We start from the raw sequence: 22594 nt of genomic DNA, 5'->3' as shown, positions 1-22594 counted from the left end.
ACACATAACATGAATCAGACAGAGTGAAGAACCAGTGAGGCCAACAAGGCTCACCGCACCCCTGCCTTCGGCATCTCTCCTGGTTTTAAAAAGTTTTCAGTTACTGCATACACTGCTTTCCTCAACCTCCTCTGTGTCGATTCCTCAAACTGCCCGCTAGGGGCAGTGTTGGGAGAGTGCTTCCAGTGCGTTGTGGCTCAGCCCTTGAGTTTCATCTTCAAGATCCTGAGTCACAAATGCAACGCTTACGGTAAATCTTCCCAACTTTAATCTATTGAGAAGCCTGGGGCTTTCACTAGAGTAGAGCTGGTCATGCAAACTCAGAAACAGGACCTCTGGGGCCATGACATAGAAAGGGACCGCGCATGCTGCACATGACTCTCAAACCAGGACCCCTCCTGCTTCCAGGTTAACAGGCACATGAGCACCAATGAGCACCAGACTGCTTGAGCTACATCTTGATGATGGAAATGGTGAGTTATTATCTCTGCAATGGGGGCTGAGGGAGGGGACCCACATATTCTTGACGATTGAGTTTCAAAAGGTGGTCTGATGTATTCTGAGTTATTTTCTCCTTCACCATGCAGCCAGGTAAGCTAAATTTGACTCCCAGAAATATTTTCAGGATGAGAGAGAATGATGGAGCCATTGGTACTGATATGAACATGGCTTGCATCCCACCTCAGTGCCATGGTTGGGGTGGTCAACCTCTGTGACCCATTATTCCAGCAACTAGGCAGCATCCACCTGGAGCAGCTATCTCAGGGCCTGAGAAACCCAGCCATCCTTCTATTACACCTGTTTTTCCCAGTCATTGCAGGCTACCACAGGTTTAGTCAAACTTCCATTTTTGTATCTATATAATTTCTTTTAGGTCTATGAGTCCCTCTGTTTCTTTCTATCTACCTCATTCTCTTTCCCTGGCTTAGATGTGAGGTTTACAAAGACAAAGATATTTTTGTTGAGTACGTGTGTGTGTGTGTGTGTGTGTGTGTGTGTGTGTGTGTGTCTTTATACCTTTGAATGGTCCTGACCTATAATGGACACTCAATAAAAACATTTACTGAATGACTAAATGAAGAAATGAGTATGTGCTGCACACAAAGAAATGCCTTTACATTTACACATATATATATATATATTCACATATCTACAACCAATCTGTGTAAGGCAACATTATCTCAAGAGCCATCCAGTCTTGCATTTCTATGTAGCATACGATTTATTTCTAGGGCATGGTTTGTATTTTGGATTTTTTGCCATTTTATAAAATCCTAAATGAGTTTGGCAAGGTCAGACCTACGCTTGCCATCAGGAGCAGCTTGAGTGGGAAGTTCCCTGAGGGAGGTATTGTTTCATGGTAGAGGAGAGGCAGGAAGCAAAGCCAGGGGCCCCTAACCATCTTTTGGGGAGGGAAATCATGGTCAGTACACGTGACCTGCAGCCTTTCTCCCCCTTCCCAGTGGAATTCCCTCCCGGTCCCTGGAGTCGAGCTTACTTTTCACAGAGATCTCGAACTTGGCTGGGTTTGAAGGCAGGAACTGACTGGGAGCAGGGGCTGGTGGGAGCTGACAGTGGGCTCTTGATATTCTGGATGGAGTGTCTCCGGCTCCTTCTACGGTCAAGGCCCTGGTGCTCACCCACACTGCCACCAGAACACATGCTGGCCCTCCTCCGGTCCCGGTGTCCACTGGGGGGTGGCTCGGCTGTCTCATCACCATCTTCATGCCTGAGTGCCACCTGAAAAAGCAGAGTGTATCAGGCAAGTCAAACTTGATAGCATTTCTCAGGCTTGGATTGTGACCTCTAAGTGGATTTAAAACTGCTTTGTTGTTGTTGTTGTTGTTGTTGTTGTTGTATTGCAGGCCTCTACTCAATCTCAAAGTGACCCCTATATGTGTCCAGAAGTCAAATTCAATCTGTGATTACAAAGTGCCTGTCACTATGCATTCTATGGATCAAACAGATACAGAAGAGACAACTAAGTATGAAAAATACATGAAATTATCTGAAATCTAAATGTTTTAGTCAGATTTTATCACTGTGGCAAAATGTCTGAGAAAGTCAACTTTGAAAGGAAAGATTTGTTTTGGCTCCTGGTGTTGGATGGTTTGGGTGCGTTTAGGTCTATGGAAAGACAATGACATCACAGTGGAAGACCATGGCGGAAGAGAGCCAAACACCCACTCCATGTCTTTCAGGAAGCATAGAGCCAAGCTGTTCACTCCATGGTAGCCAGGAAGCAGAGAGTGTCACAGAGGAGATATTCTCTTAAAAGACCTCCCCCATGGCCTACGTCTTCCACCTAGACTCTGGTCCCTAGTTTCTACCACCACTTAACATGTCACCAAATTATGTCTCCATCAGCGGCTTAAATTATCCACCATGTTAAAGACCAAATCACCTCTAAGTGACTGGATCCACATGAACCTAAGGGAGACACTGCCTATGAAAATCACAGCACTAATGTGGACCTCACACCACATGTCCACTTGCCTTGACCATCATCATTCCCTGCCCTCCCATGGCTCTTCTCCATTCCAGGAGGCAGAAGCTTTCCTGAAGCCACCTGGGTTCCACATGCGATCATTCCTGAGCTGCCTTCCCCAAACAGGGTGCTTAGAGGAAGAAAGAAGAGATGAGGGTCATGAGATCTAGAAGAACAGGTTGGTTCTTCCTGTTAATCCTTCTGAGAGGCTTTCCACTGTAGTATGTGCTGTGTGATTCCAGAAGCCCACCTGACAGTTACACTCTCAGACAACCTTTAGTGCCTGGGGTGTAGCCTGCACATGCTGCAACAAATATCTGTGACAGAAGAACTTTTTAAAAATATCCTCACCCAAGAGGCAGAGGCAGGTGGGTCTCTGTGAGATTGAAGCCAGCCTGGACAACATAGTGAGTTCTAGGACAGTGAGGGTTACAGAGAGACCCTGTCTCCAACACACACACACACACACACACACACACACACACACACACACACACACACACACACACAGAGAGAGAGAGAGAGAGAGAGAGAGAGAGAGAGAGAGAGAGAGAGAGAGAGAGAGAGAGATCTAGGACTGGTGAGTGAAGGATTTGAGTTCACAAGCCTAGGAAGCCATATACAAAGCATCCTAAAAATTTTTGGAATAAAAATTTCCCCTTAAAAAGTGATCCATAGTTATACAGAGAACTGACTAATACTTTTTGCCATTTTTGGGTTCTAGAGGGGAAACTGGGGCCAGTTGGCACCACACCCAAAGGCTACTTTAGGCAGGTCTGTATGGTTCCTGATGCAGAGGTCTTGCATATCCAGCTCTTATCTTGCTCCACACTAAATGATGCTCTAAGGAGTTCTAGCTCTGTTATCCTTTGCATTCTGTCCCGGTGCACACTCACCTCAGCTTACTCTGGTGGCAAGCTCTGCTCCTCCGCCTCTCTCACTGTTCTCCACCATGGGCTTTGCCCATCTGCATTTTTTATTATGGGCTAGTTTAGTTTTCATGTGAACTGTTTGTAAACCCTTTGGGGTTTAGCAGACCTTTGTGTGCACATCAGTTCTGCCTCCAATGACCTAGCTGGGACCTGTAGCAAGTCACACACTCTCTGGTCCCTTGTTGAGAATAGCTGTGTTTGGGAGGATATCAAGATATCAAAGGAGGGAAGCTTCTCTGTGGATGGTACTCAAGCAGTGATGCCCTCCTCTGGCCCAAGCACAGAGGAAGATGTCAGAAATTTTCCAAACTCTTCAATCACACAGAACCACCAGGTAGACAACCTTCAGTCCAGCTGGACCAGGCTCGACTATGTCCCTCAGCCTGTTAGACTAAGCAACTGTGCAGTCATGTGGTCCCATGCATCTCCAGATGTGTAGGTTTTCTTGTTTTGAAGATGTCTACAATTTAATCCTGCCCAGTGAGAGAATGGAGAAATAAAGAGAGATCGAGAGCTGAGAATGCTCTGTGTTCCCCAGGACAGGAAAGCTGGCTTCCACAGGAGTGATTGCCTGACATTTTCACAGCTCCTGACAGGAAGAACAGTACCCAAGACACACAGCTGATGAACAACATGTCATCTACCTCCACCCTTCACTCTTATTTCCCCCGGCCCCAGCATTTAGGTAAGAGGGATTCAGTGTGACCTATCTAAGTTATAGACATATTTTATAACGAATGCTCAGATATTTGAAAATCTTTTGTTCATTTTATTTCCCTAGAATTCACCCCCAAACACAACGTTAAAAGCTTGGGGCAAGAACTGATGAGTTCACCCACGGCTCATCTTTGCGCAATCTCACTGGAAATTCCTGTTCTCACGAGTCCCGTCTGGAAGCACAAATATTAAAAGTGAAGTTCAGTGTTTGGCAAGTCACAACCATCACCTCAACTTTAAAACTCTAAGTGGTACCATGTGGGCAAGTCTGGGGAGGAGAACTCCACCAGCGGCAGCACTTCTCAGTATTTCCAGTCTGGTTTTTCCCTCCATTTCTGACAGCACACTCTTAGACCATTTGAACTTCCCCTGACCTGAAGTGTTGACTGTTTCTTATTAAGCACACATTTGCAGTGATATGAGTGGGTCCAAAGCACAGTTCAGATATTTCTAATTCCTTGTCTAACCTCAAAGGTCCAAGGATCAAGTGACATTCCACTCATGGTGCCTTCCCGAGAAGCAGTGTGCAGGGAGTCACTTTCGCTGCCCCGTGTCAAGGAAAAGGGAGACTGACCAGAAAGTTCAAGTGAAGAGAAGACTCTGAGGCCATGATCTAGGCAACACCATGATGTATAATTCATTCGGGAATATCTCAGATTCAGATCCATGACAAAACACTTGTCAAAGTGGGGGAGGAAGGGGGGGGAGGAGGAGGGGTGTAGCCAGGTGTGGTGGTACAGCCTGGCATCTCGAGAGCTGAGGCAGGAGGACCCAGAGTGCAAGGGCAGCCTGGACTGTGTTAACAAGCCTCTGGAAATAAGAAGGGGAGCTACAGTGAATTATGCTGCAGTTAGTACAAGGCGGCTGATATCTTTGATTCTTGTGCTTTTTAGTAAATATCCAGGGGTGGGTGGTTTCACTGGGAATCTTTTCACAGCGTTTTAAGCCTCTTTTACTGTGGAAATTTCAGACACACACAATACACAGGGATGAGCAGAAACTGTGTGATATGTATATCACCCACAGTAGTCTAACAGGTGTGAGTTCAGAGTCAACATTTGCTCATTTACGTCTCACTTTTTTGCCTTCAACCCCATGGCTAATTTTTCAATGAAATATCAAAGACTATATCATTATCATCTGTAAATACTTTAACATATACCCCTAAAAAGATTGCTAAACCCATAACTACCCTATTATTGCCCTACTTAGCACAATAACCTCTTGATATTATCAAATACTAATTTTTGGTGGGAGGGAACTCTGGGCCTGTGCATGCTAAGCACACGCTCTACCAGTGAGCTGTGTGATAGCAGGTTGTGGCCACGACAGAGTGTTATAGATGCTCACACTGCTCCGTTAGTCTGTGTCATCCCTCCCACAAGAGGCTAGGCTTGACCATGTGACTTGCTTTGGCCAATGGGCCATCAGTAAACATGACACCAACCCTGGAAGTATTTGTGCTAGTCTTGCTTTTCACAAATGCTGCTATCCTGTGAAGAGGTGGGAGCTAGCTAGCTTGCTGATCACATGTGGCCCAGACAAGAGCCCAAATCAATCTGAAAGCCAGCTGATCCAGCTGAGTGGGACCTTTCAGGCCCAGTAAGGCTACCAGGCAGCCAAACCACCTGAAAATGTCTTAGCTGAACCAGGCCAAATTCCTGATTCCAAGAACCAAGATCAGTGAGTATTGTTTAATACTAGTTGATCATGGTATGTTTGTTACACAGCAAAAGATAACTGATACATATTTTTAACCATCTATGAGATGGAAAGCTCTTATGGAAGGGGAACCATTTGTTAACAAGTTTTAAAAGTAACAGCTATTTACCAGCCAGAAGTCTCCAGTGGCAAAATGTCTTTCTCCTTACAAAAAGAACATTTTTAAAACAAAGTTAACACATATGATCTGACAAAAGATTTTTTATTTTGACCATTTATGTATTTGAAAAAAAAATCACACTTGGCTAAACAATTTCAATGAATTTAATTAAACATGGATCAAATCACCTTTCTGAAGTAGAATTGAATTACATAAAATGAGGCCTGTCCCAGAAAGCCTGAGACATGTGGCCACCAGACATCCTGCCCCATTAGAAAGCACCCTAGAAGTCTACCCACACTTTCTGCAGGCACTTGAGAAATTCCAAGTCTTTTTGAGGAGAGTATTGGCTCTACATGTAGATTCTTCTTGCTCTCCTTGCATATATTTACAATTGGCTGCCTATGTCAGTAAATGTTTTCTAAAATCCATTAACTTTCAGATAGGAATGAGGATCCAGACTCTGTCTGCTACCTAAAGCATGTGGTTGTCACCCTGAGTTACTACTTGGGCATCAGAATAAATCATACACTTCCCCAGCTTCATGCCTGGCAACACCGTCATACGCATGCGTGATGCTTGCAGAAGGCAGTCATCCAAGCATATAATGCACTCTAGGCAGCTGTGCTGGGCCCTGGCATTAGAGAGAGTCATGGGGCGTAGGACTCAGAGTAGCTCAAAGTGACAGACAGGGTTGTCACGAGAACTGCTGGACAGAGGCATAGAGACATTTGCTTATGAACAGTGGGAAACGGGGAGCAAGACTTCATGGAGGTGACACTTGGGGAGTTTGCCAGCTGAAGAATTGGGATAAAGAACCCCACATATGGTGGAGGGTAAAGGGAAGCTCCTCAAATGACCCAATTTCCACATCCAAGAAATGGGGGAAGTTGAGTGTAGCTGAACCACCAAAGGTATCAGTGGAGATTGGTGCCCTGCACAAGCCTAACTTAGGCAGACTGTGAAATGGGGGATCAGCGATACCCGCCACCGAGCGACCCTGAGAGCTTTGCTTCCATGTAAATCACATTTGTAGATGAATACAGAGAAGGGAGTTTTCTCATCCTTTCCAACCCTGCTACTTTCCCATATATCCAATCACTTATGCTGAACGATAACACAGAACAATGTGGACAGAGAGAGAAGCTCAGGATTCCTTTTACAGCCATCCCTTCATTGGTGACCAGGCAGCTGGAGACAGAGTGTTGGTAGAATGCACACTTATCCAGAAACAAAAGAAAAATGCGTAATTCTAATACGGTTTCCTCTGTCCTGATATGACTGACAATATTTTCAAACAGCAGATTCCAAATATGAGCCAGGAAAATTTGACAACCCTGCCTACAAAATACTGTCATATTTGTATTTTAAGTGATATCACATGGTATAAAGACAAGCAATGGAGTTCAATGTTCAGTTTTGATTTTTCTTTCCTTGTGACTTATCATAGCAAACAAAAAAGCACTCTAATAAGGCAAGAGAAAACACAGAAGGAAGTACAATGTTGTGAGGAATCACACTGTTTTTGTTCTAGGAATGGTGGCATGCACCTGTAACCCTAGCACTTGGGAGGTGGAGCCAGGAGGATTTGGTGTTGAAGGTCACCCTTGGCCTCATGTGGAGTCTGAGGCTAGCCTGGGCTACTCGAGACTCTGTCTTGAAAATAGGGGATACGGTTTTCCCAAGAATACCCATGAATTTCCACTTCACACTACACTTTATGCAGGGGAGTGTCCCCCTTGCTATCTCTCCCTCCCTTCCTTTCCCTCCCTCTCCTTCCTCCTCTCTGACCCTGCCTCTATACCTGACTTTTCCCTGAGTATAGGTACTGACAACAGAGCACATATTCTTCAGAAAGAATAGCTCTGAGTTTCCTCTGTGTCGAAGCTTCTTAAGCTCCAGCACTTACTAGGGTCTCCTGGAACACTTGTTGGGACAAGATTTCCTGCCCCACTCTTAGTTTCTGATTCAGGAGGCCTGGGTAGGATCCAAAAGCTTTCATTTCTAGAAAATTCTCATGGTGTGGAAGCCCCTGTACCACACTTAGAACCCTGGTCTGGAGGACAGGTGACATCACCCTTTGACCTTTGCTGATGCTGTGGATGACTTAGAAAAGGCACATTCTGTTACCTCATAGATGTTAAACTGCTCCAGCAAGTCCAGGTCTGTCCCTTTCTTGTTCAAGTGCCTCTGGGCCACAGCGGCGATGCCCAGCTCCTCCAAGCAGTCCACCACGTCATAGAAAGTGTCTTGATCTGGCAGTCCTGCCAATGTCTGCAAGAGAAGATCAGGAGACAGCCATATCTTAGGGGAATGTCACAAGACAATGAAGACCTCAATTCTAACAACCCACAACAGGGCAAGACACACGATGAATTCATTCAATGAGGAAATCTCCTGAGAGGGAGTAGAGTGAACTCAGGACTCTTGCCACGGGCGTACATTGCAGCAGGAGCCCCTGCAACCAAGTGGGGGCTGGGAACTCCTGTGGGTAAGTTGTTGCACTCATTGTTAGGCTAGCTAGGGGAAGGGATTTAGCAGGTGTCGTCAAGGTTCCAAATCAGATAGTCCTCTGTGGTAAGTGGGCAAAACCCTTAAGAGAAGGCATTGGTTTGGAAGAAAGAGCAAGACACAATGAGCTGAGCAGCTGTGTGTAAAGGAGTCCAGCAGACAACCACAAAAGGCTGCCAGAGTCCATCCTGGCCAGCATCTTGACTGTAGCCTTGGAAGACCCTGAGCAGACAACCCAGTAAGGATGTGTCTGGACTCTTGCCCCTTGGGAACTGTGAGATGATAAATGTGCATTGCTTTAAGAGACCAAGCTTGTAGGATTTGTCACATGCCAGTGGAAATTTAATATGCTTTTAGATTTGAAATTCTGATTATAATCAATATGTGAGTTTTAATTTAATGATTCTCTTCTATTCAAATGAAGCAGAGCCTCTCTTTGCTCTATGAAACTTTGGGAAATATGAGATGTTTCAAAGCAGTGAGCAAGAGCCAAAAAGACAGCGAACTAACTAGGCACTAAAGAGAAGTTCTCGGGATTCCAGGCTGGAGACTGGGTGGGTGGCTCTGAGTGGGGCTTCACCCCCGTCTACAGTCATTTCTGGTCACCTGTGAAATTCCTCCCCTCCCTGAGCATCATCTCCCTCATATGTAAGACGAGGGGCTTGCACTAACTCTCAAGGCTCCTTCTGTTCTGAACGGGACCCTGCTGAGAGCATCCTCCCTGCAGGAGAGGCAGAACTCAGAGAAAAAGCCTGCCCCCCCCCCCCCGATCTCTGGGGGAGGAGCCATGTTTGGCGGACTTTCTGAGATGAGTTTGAGTTGAGTCTGTGACCCTCCAGTGTTCACACAGGCTGCAGTGGGACCGTGGCATTTCCCCCGGTGCAGGAAGGTCCCACATCCCAGACACAAAGTCACCTTTTCCAGGCTGCTGCTCTAATATGCTCAGCTACCTCCACCTCATTCCCACCTGGGCCTCTCCCGGTTTCCCTGCCAGGATCAGTGCTAAGACACCTACAGCTGGCAAAGACCGTGGCCTTGCCAGAAAGTCCTGAGGCATGAGCTTCCTGAGGCTGGGAACACCCCACAGCTGCCTTACATCTGCCATCCCTGAACTCCGTTTTCTTACAGACTTTGTCTTGCCAAAATCTGTCACTAACATTTCTTTACTGGCATTTAGTCAGAGACCAAACTCTGTCTTCAAAGAAATTCGTCTCTCCTTGGGTTTTCAGAGGATAAAACTTCATACAGGATGAAACCAGTGTGGTACAGCCCATGCTCCCACACTCCCAGTGTCACCTGTGGAAGGCAAGAACTGTGACCTTCAACCCCCTCCACAGGCAAATGGATAACGTAGACACATGGGTGAATATATTGGGGTGCACCTGTGCGGCACAATAATATATACCCCGCAAAGGGAGTGAGTTATTAACATACACACTAACACACCTGAGTGTGTTTTATACAGAGAGAGGGAAGCCAGCTTCAAAGGGTTACATACTACAAGAATCCATTTGACCCTGAAAAGACAAGACTATAGTACCTAGAAAATCAGTGGTTGCCAAGGGTTATGGATTGGGGGTTAAGATGTCTATGAAAAGACACTAGTGAGATTTTTAGGGGAGATGGAATCTATATGTATCCTAACTGTGTAAAGTCAATCCACCTGTGTGTGTGTTAAAACTCATACAGCCACATACCAGAAGGGAAAAAGCCATTTCAATGTTTAAAGCAATAAAATTAAATGTTTAAAAAGTCATCCACTTAGCCTGAATCTCACATGGTTAACTATGCCCAGGCCCTAATGAAGCAATGACTCTTCCCAGAGCTCCCTGGGGTCCTTTCGCTACCTCGCCAATCCTCATCTTATCCTCTGAGGTGACTAGTCTGAGGCCCTATTCCAAGCAAGAGCTCTACCCAGGAGGAATTCAGCTATGGCAGAGGAGGTTACAGTCTCATTTTGACATTTTCCTTCCCTCAATTCTTTTCAACGTGTAGGGATGCAGAAAGGTAGAGGGTTTGCTTGATGTCTCTGGTAAAAGACAACAGCAAAAAAAGCCACTCTGGTCTCAGAACCCAAGGCAGACTAGGGTTTACTGCCTTTATCATGGAAATGTCAGTTTTTAAATTCATGTTATTATACCACCATTTATTTTGTCTAAATTGATTCTAGTTAGAAACCACCCAATTTGCAACATAGTTTCCCAGACTTTAGAATTTGGTGTGTTGTGTTTTTGTTTTTGTTTTTCCCAGACTCACATTAACGGTTCATTTTGCTACTCTGTTTGGTAGCTTGGTGCATTTGACTCATTGGGGCCATAAACATGACTGCAATTCAATAAAACAAAATGAACTCTGAGTGGCAGTGGGCTGTGGGCTTTTTCAGGAATGGTTGTGTCTGGAACAACCTCTCCCAGGACCTTCTCCCTTTGTAAAGAGCAGGCACTGTCCCAGCTGGCTTTTCTGTTGCTGTGATAAAACACTGACCAAAAGCAACTTTGGGATGGAAAGAGCCTATTTGGTTTACACTTCCAGGTCACAACCCATCACTGAGGGAACCTGGGACAGGAACCCAGGCAGGAAATGAAGCAGAAACATAGAGAAATTATGCTTGCTAGCCTGTTCTCTGACTCATGTTTGGGTGTCTTGGATCCACAGCCTATGTCCAACTGCCTAGGGATGGTGCTGCCCACAGTGGGCTGGGCCCTCCCACCTCCATCATCAGTGGAGACAATTCCCTCGTAGACATGGCCATAGACCATTTTGATCAAGGAAATTCTTCTTTTGAGGTTTTCCCTTTCCAGACTCATCTTATGTCAAATTGACATAAAAACTAATCAGGGTAGGCACAGATAAGGTATGTCAACAAGAATTCCTAGGGGAAAAAGCTGTGCCTGCATGGACTGATGGGTTTGCTAGAACTGCAGTGATGTGGAAAGGCTGAAATGCTGCAGGTTCAGAGGCTCATTACCTTTTTTTAGCGAGCTTTAGCCACCCCCCCATAGCCATTCCTTGCCCACCTCTTTTTCAGAACTAATAGATAGACTAATAGGCAAAAACCCTTTAAAATCTATTAATTTAACAAACCCCTAACTTCCACCAACTCAAAAGCCAAGACTGTCATGAGCTAACATCTGAGGCCTATAGAAAACCTTCCCCATCTTGCTGTAACCACCTTTCTGGTGTACCTACCAACGTATTTCAAACTTGCCTTGAGTAATGAAATACTATAAAGCTTCATGAAGCTGCTTCCAGCTTGAACATGGAATCTAAATTACCCTCAGTCTCTTTTCCCAGGCCAGAGCCACTCAAATTTGGTTCTAGAATAAACTCATATCCCTTTCAGGTGAGAACTGTCTTGCTTGGGTAGACAGCAGAAGGGCCAGAAAAGAAGGAGCAAGGGAGGAGTCTCTGGTTTGTGTCTCACCATGTCCAGCAGAGGGTGAGTGTCGACAGCAGAGGGTGTGTGTCAGTGTGACAACAGAGTGCCCATGCTCTGATGCCACAGTGAGGAAAGCGGCCACAGTCTACCATTGAGAATGACAAAAGCAGACAACACTGGGCAAGAATGGGAATGCTCATTTTTGCTGAGTTCAGAGTTCTACAGAGCAAGGTCAGTAACTGCAAAGGACAGGAAAGAGCTAAGCTTCGTCTTCAAAAACATGCTGCAAATCCCACGGCCAAGTAAGCTGATGAGCAGAATTGGAAATAAAGTAGAGTCCTTATGATTATCCATCCGAAATGTGCCTGTCTCCTGTCGTGACCATGTAAGAGTTGTCTGTGCACTCACCAGCAAATACTCCATTAGTAAGTAAATACAGGGGCTGGAGAGATGTCACACATTAAGACCAGCGGCTACTCTTCTAGAGAACCCGGGTTCAATTCCCAGCACCCACATGACTGCTCATGGACATCTGTAACTCTAGTTCCAGGGACCAACCTTTCTAGTCTCCATGGGCATCAGGCACACACATGCTGCACAGACAGACAGACATGCAGACAAAACTCCCATATGCATATAAAAAAAATCTTAAGATGAAAGAAACAGATGCAGGGGGCTGGAGAGATGGCCTCTGAGGGTACCTGCTCACACATGGTGCACACCTGTAATCTAACACTCAGGAAGCAGAGACAGAGATGGGGCATCAGTGTGAGTTCAAGGCCAGCCTGCTCTACACATTAAGTTCTACCCAGAACTATATAGGGAGATATTGTTTGAATTCTTTTCTTGTTTTTTTTTAAAGCAGCAGCAAGAAATATAACTGTCATGGTAGAGGTGAGGTTGTCCTAAAGGGGGACACTGTGTCGTTCCCTTTGACAATGACCCCCAAGGAATTTTAGACTCTCCAGGAATCTCAAGCTTGAGGGAGAGCTGAAGCCCAGGTGCTGTCAGAGGAGGAACTTGTCTCCTGTAGAGACTTCCCATAGTTATGGTCGCTTGCAGGAGCCCCGACAATGGTGTGTCAGTGATGAGCAGGCCACACTCTGACCAGGAATGCGTGTCTCTCACCCCTGGTTTAAACTTTAATTTCATGTTACTAGCCCACAGTCCACCACTGGCCTCTTTATTGCCTCATCTTCCCAATGTGGCCATATTAACTAAACTTCATCTCTCTGCTTCTCACAGACTTGACTCTTGGGCTGGTATTTTGAGGATGGGTGTCTGAGCCTCACTTGCTAGAGCTGCAGGGCCCAGGCTACCCCTGGTGGCAGTCATGGAGCCTGGGAGCACGTCTTTATGCTTTACTGTGTATTTCTAGTATTCATGGCTGACTTAAGGTCTTTTTTTAACTTCATTAATATATTCAGGATACTGGGTTTTTTGGCCAATAGCTTCCTAGTTTGTCATCTGCCTATAGCTTTGAGATTTTCATTTCACAAACAAGACCCTTTATAATTTTATTAAGTAACATATTTAAATAGTTTATTTAACAATCTTTTTTGTTTTGTTTTGTTTTTTTGAGACAGGGTTTCTCTGTGTAGCTTTGGAGTCTGTCCTGGAACTCGCTCTATAGACCAGGCTAGCCTCGATCTCACAGAGATCCGCCTGCCTCTGCCTCCCAAATGCTGGGATTAAAGGCATGTGGCATCACTGCCCAGCTCATTTTACAATCTTTTACTGTAATAATCAAAGTAAACTTGAAATAAAACAAAAAACTGTCAGTACCAAAATGGAGTCATTTATGTCAAATCCAAGGCAAAAGGCCCGCATCTGGGCCACACTGCAGGGACACTTATGTACATATGCCTAGATTAAGAATCATCCACAGAACTCTAGAGAGGCTGTTTGGTTATACCACAATTGCCCAAGGTGAGCTGCCTCCACCAATGCGTTAACACCAACTAAAGTCTCCCTTACCAATGGCCTTTGTTTCAAAGTGGCTTACATGCAATTCCTCTTTTCTTCTAAAGGCATCCCCTTACCTCAGCCTCTGCAAATGTGCCTTTAGTCTCTCCCCACCACACATCTATCTCACATTGCCATCCCCTGCTACTTCCAATAAATTTCTTGTTTAGGTGATCCAGTCTCTCCACTGTTGGGATCTAGTCCAGGCTGCAGCCCAGGCCACAGTACCTGCAGCAGCCCCTCACCAATCACAGACACAGGCAAGCACCCTATTGGAGAGATATGTGGATTATCTAGCCAAAAGACTTTCCGGTACCAAGATTTCTCATGTGGGAGAGTGAGTTCAGAGACCCAGATACATCAACAGACAACAGATAGCCACACACTCTGCTCCCCACCTCTTCTCTGCTGCCTGCTAGAGACTCAGAGTCTGGCTGCAGGCTCTCTGGCTCAGAGACTTCCACTCCTGCCTGGTAGGCCTGATTCTACTTCAGAGCCCCATACTGCTGTCTGTCCCTGGTACTGAGGCTCAAATTCTCCTAAGAGCTCCCACCATGTTATTGCCAGTTTGCCCACAACATTAATAACTCTTCTAAAATACTTCTTACTCCCCCAAATCCATCTGTGTCCCCCTTGAACCCCAGACCTGAGACTTTTCACGCACCATTCAGTTTATAACCCTTATCAACCAGAGATTAATACCATCTTCCTCTCTTCCTCAAGTGTTCTCCCCCTACAGTTTTGATGTGTTATGCTGGAATATATTTTTTATTCAGGATCGATTGCGATATATGATCTGAAAACGTTGATTTCTATTTATCACTACCCCGCCCCAATCATGGATGAATCTGTTCAATTAGCACAATGTTGACTCCATGGCAAGTTCTGAATCCTGGATCTGCTTCAGGGCACCCCCACGCTACTCATCTGCATGCTGAAAAAAGTTGACCATTCTTAGCATGAATGCAACATGTTACCACTGAGCAGAAGCTGTGCCTCATATTTAGATTGCATCTTCTGTTAGTTAGGAGAAACAGGTCTCTAGTTATATTCCAGCAAAAGATTCTGGAACCTTCCAAAGCCTTACTCCTCATCACTGTAGTTGGTTCTACAGACTCATAGTCAACAAGCAGTATAAAGAAAATCCTCAGGGTAGTGACAATGATGCTTGGGATGTGGGGTGTGACAATCTGAATGAAGGGGACATTAGGACCAAGATAGTCTGTTCAGGGTCACCATGGGAACCAATGCCACCCAAGCAGTACTTCTGAGGATAGTCTTAGAGGACTGTAACTGTCCTACAAGATGATGACCAGAAAGGGATGTGGTAGAAGTAACAGGAGCACATAGGTGAGGTCATGACAACATAAAGGAGGTGGGATCTACCTCCAAGACCCTCACCTCTGCCCAAGAGTCATAATTCAACAAACAAAAAGCCTTGTGTCTTCCTGACCTGTGAATCACTTCTTCTGAGTCAAATTGCTAATTCTAATGGGGAAATGTCATTAAGGGTGAGATTTGGTATGAAACGACCTCTTACAGTTCTTGCTCTTGCCTTCCAATCACCAACTCATGAGGAACAGTTTTTCATTTTCCCACAGCTGGTGCAACTAGCTACCATGAGCTAGGTGGCTTAACATGTCAGGACTTTATGGTCTGAAGCCAAGGGCTATGTTCTCTGTAACAGCCCCTTGGACTTACCCTTATCCTTGACTATTTCTAGGTTGGTGGTTAGCCAATTTTGGTACTCAGGTTCACAGATGGACCATTCTAATCTCTGCCTCTGTCTTCATGTGGCCATCTTCCCCATATGTGCTCATATTTTCTCCCTCCCTCTCCTTCTCCCCCCTTTCCATAAGGCCATCAGTCATATTTGATTAGAGTTGTCCTAATGACTAAAGACCCTCGTCATAGGATTTAAGGCTTTCACCCCTATTTTTTGAGGGGGCACAATCCAACCAACCTTGTTTACTAGAGTCATTGCATAAACCAATAGCTCCGTGTCCACTCCATCTTTTTCCTCCAGGATTTCCATGATGTTGGACCAGGGTTTGATGCCTATGAGTAAAGTAAAAACCATTAGAAACAGCAATTCAATGACATCCATTATCCCAATCACACTGAAGTTTCACCAAGGAGTTCTCCTGGGATACCAATGTCTTTCCATCACTGTGTGTGTAAGGGTGGACACATCTTTAAGCTGGACGTGTGCCTGTCCTGACAAACTGTATTTCTTAGCAACCAATATACTATACTATCCTGTCTCATGTTTGTTATCGGTATCCATAAATATTTGCCTGAGAAGTCTCCTTTATATTAAATACACAGTTTTACGTCTGTTCATGTGCACACTTTTGGGATGCAGACTAAAACCCTTCATAAGTAATCACTGAAAGCCCAGCAGCACACACTGAGCAAGGTGTGTGGAGACCTTGATTTAATCTATCAGTTCCAAGCAGTAACAGTGGCATCACTGCCTAGAACATGTCAAGAGCAAAACAATGCCACCTCTAAGCCATCGGGGTACATATATTGTCTGGGTATCAGCTGGGTACAGAGTCTGGTGGGTAATGTCCCTTGATGGGTTTAGAATCTAGTGAAATAGCTAGACATAACTGCAAACACAGATACAAGCAGAGTCAACATCTGAGAAGTGGCAGACATATTTAGCTAAGACAAGAGAGATACAGTGAGGATGGCTGTGGAAGGCATGGGATTCGAGGTTTCTCCAGGTGAGCCCCACCACTGAAGGCTCACAAGCTCTCTGCAGCCTCTGGGATAGAGCTAGAAAACACTGTACATTCAAGACCATTAAGTCAAGTGCAAGGCCACGAAGGACAAAGCCATCTCTTGGCATGGTTTCCATGTCTGAGATACATATTAGGAGTGATAGAAGCACCGGCTTGCCCTTGGGTGGGCGGGCTGGAATGTGAACCTCTTTTCTGTGTGATTCCTCTATAAAGCATCTCAAACGGATGTTACTTATTCTGGCTTGATAAAGTAAATTTGCAAATAACCTAAGCACAGCAGTTTCCGAATGCTGGTACTTGGATGGCTGGTGACAGGGCTGACCTTGGCCTTGAGATAAACATTTCCCAAAGGCAGAAACGGTATCACTCTTGTTCATCTCTGCACATTCAGCACAGTGCCTGCCATATAGCAGAGAGTCAGTAAAACGTCTGAGAACAGTGATGATTTCTGAGAGGGTACTTAGTCTGTGAAGATGGAACAGCTTTCCAAGAATGAGAAGGCAGATACACACAATAAGGAAAGAAGACAGAAGGATGGAGGATCAGCCACCTTCTAAGACATGACACACGAAGGTTAATTCCACAAGCAGACATGACAGCTCTCCCTGCTAGTGAACCTGGTCTCATCCTTTAGTTGAGTTACCCAGCCAGTCAGAGCCAAGCAATCTCCTGCCTCTCTTTTTAACTCTGAATGAACAGACATGCTCTCCCTCCCACTACCCACTAAATTGTCTCTGGACATTTATCATCAAACTCCTTTACAGTTAGCACCAGGGTATAGTTGTTCAAGTACCAATGAAGTGACCATTTCAGCCTCCCAGACAGCCAGCCAAGGTGGCCTCGCTGTCCCAATGAGTTCAGGAAGTACCTGCTTGTATTTCTAATGGGGCATCCATCTCAGGGATTAGAGGTCTCCCAGAAGATGCTGGGAGAATTCCTGGGAGCACTGTGCCTGGGAGAAAACACTTCAGTCCATAGTTTTAATTTTTCTGGGGCTTCTGGACTCAGAACTACTTTCTCATTGTTGATTTTCAATCCAAAGTGCCCTGTGGGGCCTGGAGAAGGAAAAGCCAAGTAATAGAGGCAGGTGTCCCAGAGAGAGGGAAAGAGCCAGATCCCTGTCTCACTCTTACAACACACACACACACACACACACACACACACTCCATAAATAAGCGAATACATAAATGTAAAAAGAAAAAGATTTAAGTTGGGGATTAAGACAGGTTGGGGGACACATCTATAAGCTGAGATGCAAGTGTTTGTCTTAACGGATTACTGCGAGGTGTCCAGGAGACAAGGCATTTCTAGTTCCTTTCTTAGCATTGATGGGGTATATGGGAAGACAAGGTTGTCATTACTGTCTGTCTCCCTCAAGATCCATTGTCTACCCACTCTATACCCTAAACACTGCAACATAGGTTTCATAAGAGCCCGGTGCCTCCTGGTGTTTAAAAGCTCATAGTTGACTCAAATATTCACATAATGACTGAACTCTGTGTGGACATTGACTGGCTTTGACTGTTGCACCACAGTCACCCACGCATCAGTAGCTACCATTATCATGGCTGTGGCTATTGATAACACTCACACTTACAACGCTCACTATCTACAAGGCTCCAGGCCAGGCCTCCCTTGCCACCAAGGCACTGTGCCTCTTTCTTAACTCAGACTAAAGACATACCCACAGAAGACATGTTTGAGACATTTCCCATCTTATTCTCCTCCTAATAGGCCCCTGCATTAACTTAATCAGACACTTAACACAATGCCTTGTACATGAGTTGGTCTAATGATCAAAAACATGCTGGACATTCTTTCCAGCACATTCTGGATCTTTCCAGGTAAAAGATCTCTGTAGTCTCCACAGAGACATCTGACAATGAACAGTGAAGTCCGGCTCAAGTACACGTCTAGCCTCCACCATGCTTTGGGTGTTCTTTACCATTCAAGATACCCTCAAGCAGAATCAGAGACAAGATTGCTTGAACGGATGATTAGACTTTATTTTATGATAACCATGTGTGATATATGCATGTTCAGGAATTAAGTCATATCTCATCACTTTATATTCAAATGAAAAATACAACTTCAAAAGCTATTCTGGACCAAATTAATAGGACCCAAGATTTATGACAAAATGAGTAGCACTTTCTGTTTCCCAAGCTCACCCTCTGTGGGAGAGGCTAGCTACGTGTCAGAGGGACCAATGCTCTGCCTAGCTTCAAGACAACCCACCACAGGGCAAATCTTAAGAAAGGAGAGTCTGACAAGGCAAAATGACAAATCAGTGATCTCCTTAAGGCTTCCATGAGCTACTGTCCTTCTCTCTTTCTGTCAGGCTACATCTACCCCCAGAGAAAAAAGTGACATAAAGATATAAGCAAGAGAGAGAGCTGGGGGATGACTCGGATGGTATAAAGCACTTGGTGTGCATGCACGAGGTCCCGAGTTTGATTCCCAGAACCTGCATAACACATCTAGCTGAAGTAGTGTGTGACTATAATCCCCATGGTAGGGAGGCAGAGCCAAACAGATCCCCAGGGCTCTCTGGCCAGTCAGTCTAGACAGATCAGTGATCTCGCTTCAGGTTCAGCCAAAGACCCTGTAGAAAAGCAACCCAGAGAGCGATTAAAGAAGACATCCTAAGTCAACCTCTGCCCCTCCCCCAACACACACACATACACACTAGAAGAGTGAAGAAGATCCAGAGGATCTGAGGAGACAGCTGTGATTCCATGACACCTTCAGGGCCTACTTAAACTCACTTTTTTATGCTAGCCCCAAAGCAAAGTATAGCAGACTAGGTCAAATGAGGCATTTAAAATGTTCACATATTCATAAATGTTAATTACTACCTATGATGTACGTTTTGGTTTGTCTGTTTTGAGGTAATGAGGACTGAATGCAGAGCAGGCCTCATGCATATTAGAGAGGCACTCTGCCTCTGAGCTATACCGCCAGGCACCTTTGACGGACTTTCTTTCTAGGCTCTCTAAGTGGCCCACTCTACGCCCATGTCACACTTCTGGTTAACTCATAGGTGGCCATGCATGATGTTTATAAAGCCACCAAGGGAATCTGTTCTGGGATGACTTCAACTGCTTGAGGTGGTAATGACTTTTTGAGGGCTTTTCGTTTATTTTGTTAGTTTTATTTGCTGGGTCCTCAACTCTAAGAGTTTTCCTGTCTAATAAAAAATAGAAAGAGGACTGTCCCCACTTTCCCATGCCAATCACTCCTGCCAAGGAATGAGTCTGGAGCCTCTCCGTGGAGCAGAATTTATGAGCTATTTGCACGTGTGCCCACGTGGACATGCTCAGCTCTCCTTCAGTCATCTCTGGCACATAAAGACCTGGAGACTGCTCTAAAACCTGCTGCTGGAAACACCTGGAATTCATGTTGCTCTCTGCAGAACTCCATGACATATTTGTATGCTTAATTCCATCATAGAATCCTAGGGCAACTTTATTACCAGTAAACCAGGATGACGCTATATGTATGCATTACAAAATCACAGCCAAGACCACACATAGCCATGAAGAAACATGCTCGTGAGCCACACATGATGCGCTTTCTCTGGGTTTTTTCATTAGTGATGTTCCTTTGTTTGCAGCTCTTCGTGTTTAGTGGCAGGCACATTAGAGCAATTGCCAAAGGTTGGAGAAATTTTATAGGCAAAATCTACCAAGCTGAGAAAACAATCTATGGGATTCTTTTTTTAACTAATTGAGAAAAGATGGCCATCATTTTGTCTTGTTGGAGAGACTTAGGATAGTAGAGGCCTCAGGCTGGAACTGTGGAATGAAGCTTGATGTGGGAAACAAAGCCCTAGGTTCATCTGAGGGTCATTCCCTCTCCACAACATGTCCTTTATGCAGTGGGAACTCCAAAGAAAGATGCTAGGAGATGCTACTCAACAAGGCCAAGAGAGAACCTCAAATCTATGAAAAGGATGTCCCTATATCATGGTCCAATAGCAAGTGTCCTTGAGATACCCAAAATTTAAGAGAGGTTAACAAAACACACATCCATTCTCCTAAAATAACTCCATAGCTGGGAGATGGAACACATATCCTACAAGGATAAATCAAGGGAACCGCCATTTTCCCAAATACCCACCAGGCTTTTGGGAAGTGAGACATCGTTTCTTAGCTGCTGGCTCTCCTAAGTCAGGACTGTTAGCTGGCCCTGTCATCTGTTCTTACTCTAAGACATCTCCTGTCTGGTACCAGATGGCACCATGTTGTGTAGAAGCGGGCAAGTGGCTGTGGTCTGGAACCCACCTTCCAGACTCCAGGCTCTGACCATGCCTGAGGCTCTCCCGTCTTTCCACACTCCCTCAGAGAGACCAAGAGTTGCTTCTAGGCTGGACTGGCCATGCCAGGGCTGGCATCTGCCTGTGTATTCAGAGCAAAGGTGTAGGTGTCTGGTTCATAGTCCTGGCTGGCATTTGTTAACTCAGACCTTCAAAGAAATGAGGAAGCTACTGTCTTTCCCATTTTGAATGGGCATCAGAAGGGAATAGTTAGCCAGGTTGAGTCAGACATAACTAGTTTGAATAAAGAGTATAATCTAGGCTGCTAATCTTCCTAACAAAGCACAGAGGCTGCTTTGTCTGTAAGTATCCAGGACTTGGATGGGAATACATCAACATGTGAGCACACCTGCCTGTTGATAGCAAAAGCAATTTAGGATCATCTGTAGACTGGGTTTTCCAGATTTTTTTAAGTGAAGTATTACTATTGCAATCATAAAGAGAAAAAATATTAGTCAGATTTTCTTCTTACTTATCTGAGTCTTTGTGGGGATGGTGATAAGAACAATCAGGTCCTCTCAGAGGAAAATGAGCAAGAGATGCCACAGGTACCCTAGCATTTCATCTAAAGACTTCGCATCACTGTGGATCACCGCATGGCTCACACTCAACTGTAGGCCACAGTTCCTACTTTCTTCTCTTTTTTCTTTTCAAGTCAGGGTCTTGACTTTCTAGGTAGCCTAGGCTAACTTCGAACTCATGATCCTCCTGCTTCAGCCTCCTCGGTGCTGAGATCACATGTGGCACATGACACGCCGCTCTTTTCTACCTGTGTATCGCATGCCCGTCTGCTCAGGACAGCTGAGTGCTGGAACAGTATACAGGGAGATGAGACCCTACCCCTGAGCTGGACATACTTAGGTCAACGGACAGGCAGCGATGACAGTCTAGCAGAGAGAAAGGAAGTTTGGAGCTTCGGGAACACAGGAGGGGTGGGGGGGAGTTCCGGGCCAGGAGAGAGATGGCAGGGCAGGTGGTCCCTTACTCAGGAAGGCTCCGATGGCTTTCATACTGTAGGCACTGGCAGGGTTAGATGGAATGATGAGGAATTTTCATTGTTCTTCAGGGTGGTGTATTGTGGGAGCCCACAGAGGTTTCCTAGTGAGATCTGAGCTTGCTTTACCCAGAAGGGCTGCATAAGAGGGTGGATTGATCATGTGCATGGTTACCAGGTGATTGGAAAAGGTCTGCACTTGGCTGTGCTGGGGGGAGGTCTTTTGCTCCACCCCTTGGCATTCCTTTAAAAGGCCCTTTAGAAGAGACCAAAGGGGCCAGTGGATTAGGATCCAGGCCCCCCACCCCAGGCGCTCTCTCTCTCTCTCTCTCTCTCTCTCTCTCTCTATATATATATATATATATATATATATATATATATATATATATATATATATATATATTTCTATCTAAATCTCTTATCCCTCACTCCTCAAGAGTACCCTGGGGGAAAAGGTGGGGCGGGTTGCCCACAGTGTGTGACAACAGGTCAGAAATGCTGCGGCCCCTGAGTAAGACACAGCACAGGATGGAGGGAAGGAGGGCAGAAGGCTCAAGGGACATCCATGGGCCAGTGTTCCAGAGGACAAGGACGAGAAGGAAGGATACAAGGTGACCTGGACCGGCTCAGGAGCACAGGTGCTCTGTGCGGTCTCGGTGATGGGGGCAAAAGGCAATGGTCTGACGTGTGCTGGCTAGGTCCTCATGTGCATTTTCCT

The 22594-nt window shown here is 45.4% G+C and overlaps 1 protein-coding gene across 12 annotated transcripts in view; it reads right to left on the bottom strand.

Annotated features, from left to right (window-relative positions):
• Fhod3 (formin homology 2 domain containing 3) overlaps positions 1-22594 on the bottom strand; it is a 425281-nt gene that overhangs the window by 128312 nt on the left and 274375 nt on the right. For all 12 annotated transcript variants that reach the window (XM_076554837.1, XM_076554838.1, XM_076554839.1 and 9 more), the window contains 3 exons: positions 15778-15872; positions 8090-8233; positions 1499-1740 (listed from right to left, as the gene is read on the bottom strand). In XM_076554837.1, the coding sequence (XP_076410952.1) occupies positions 1499-1740; positions 8090-8233; positions 15778-15872 (481 nt within the window). The remainder of the gene's footprint in view (positions 1-1498; positions 1741-8089; positions 8234-15777; positions 15873-22594) is intronic.

This window comes from Peromyscus maniculatus, chromosome 19 (assembly GCF_049852395.1).
Source record: "Peromyscus maniculatus bairdii isolate BWxNUB_F1_BW_parent chromosome 19, HU_Pman_BW_mat_3.1, whole genome shotgun sequence".
In the NCBI taxonomy this organism is placed as follows: Eukaryota; Metazoa; Chordata; class Mammalia; order Rodentia; family Cricetidae; genus Peromyscus; species Peromyscus maniculatus.
The sequence above is the reverse complement of the archived record's forward strand: the minus strand, read 5'-3'. Positions and strand labels throughout refer to the sequence as shown.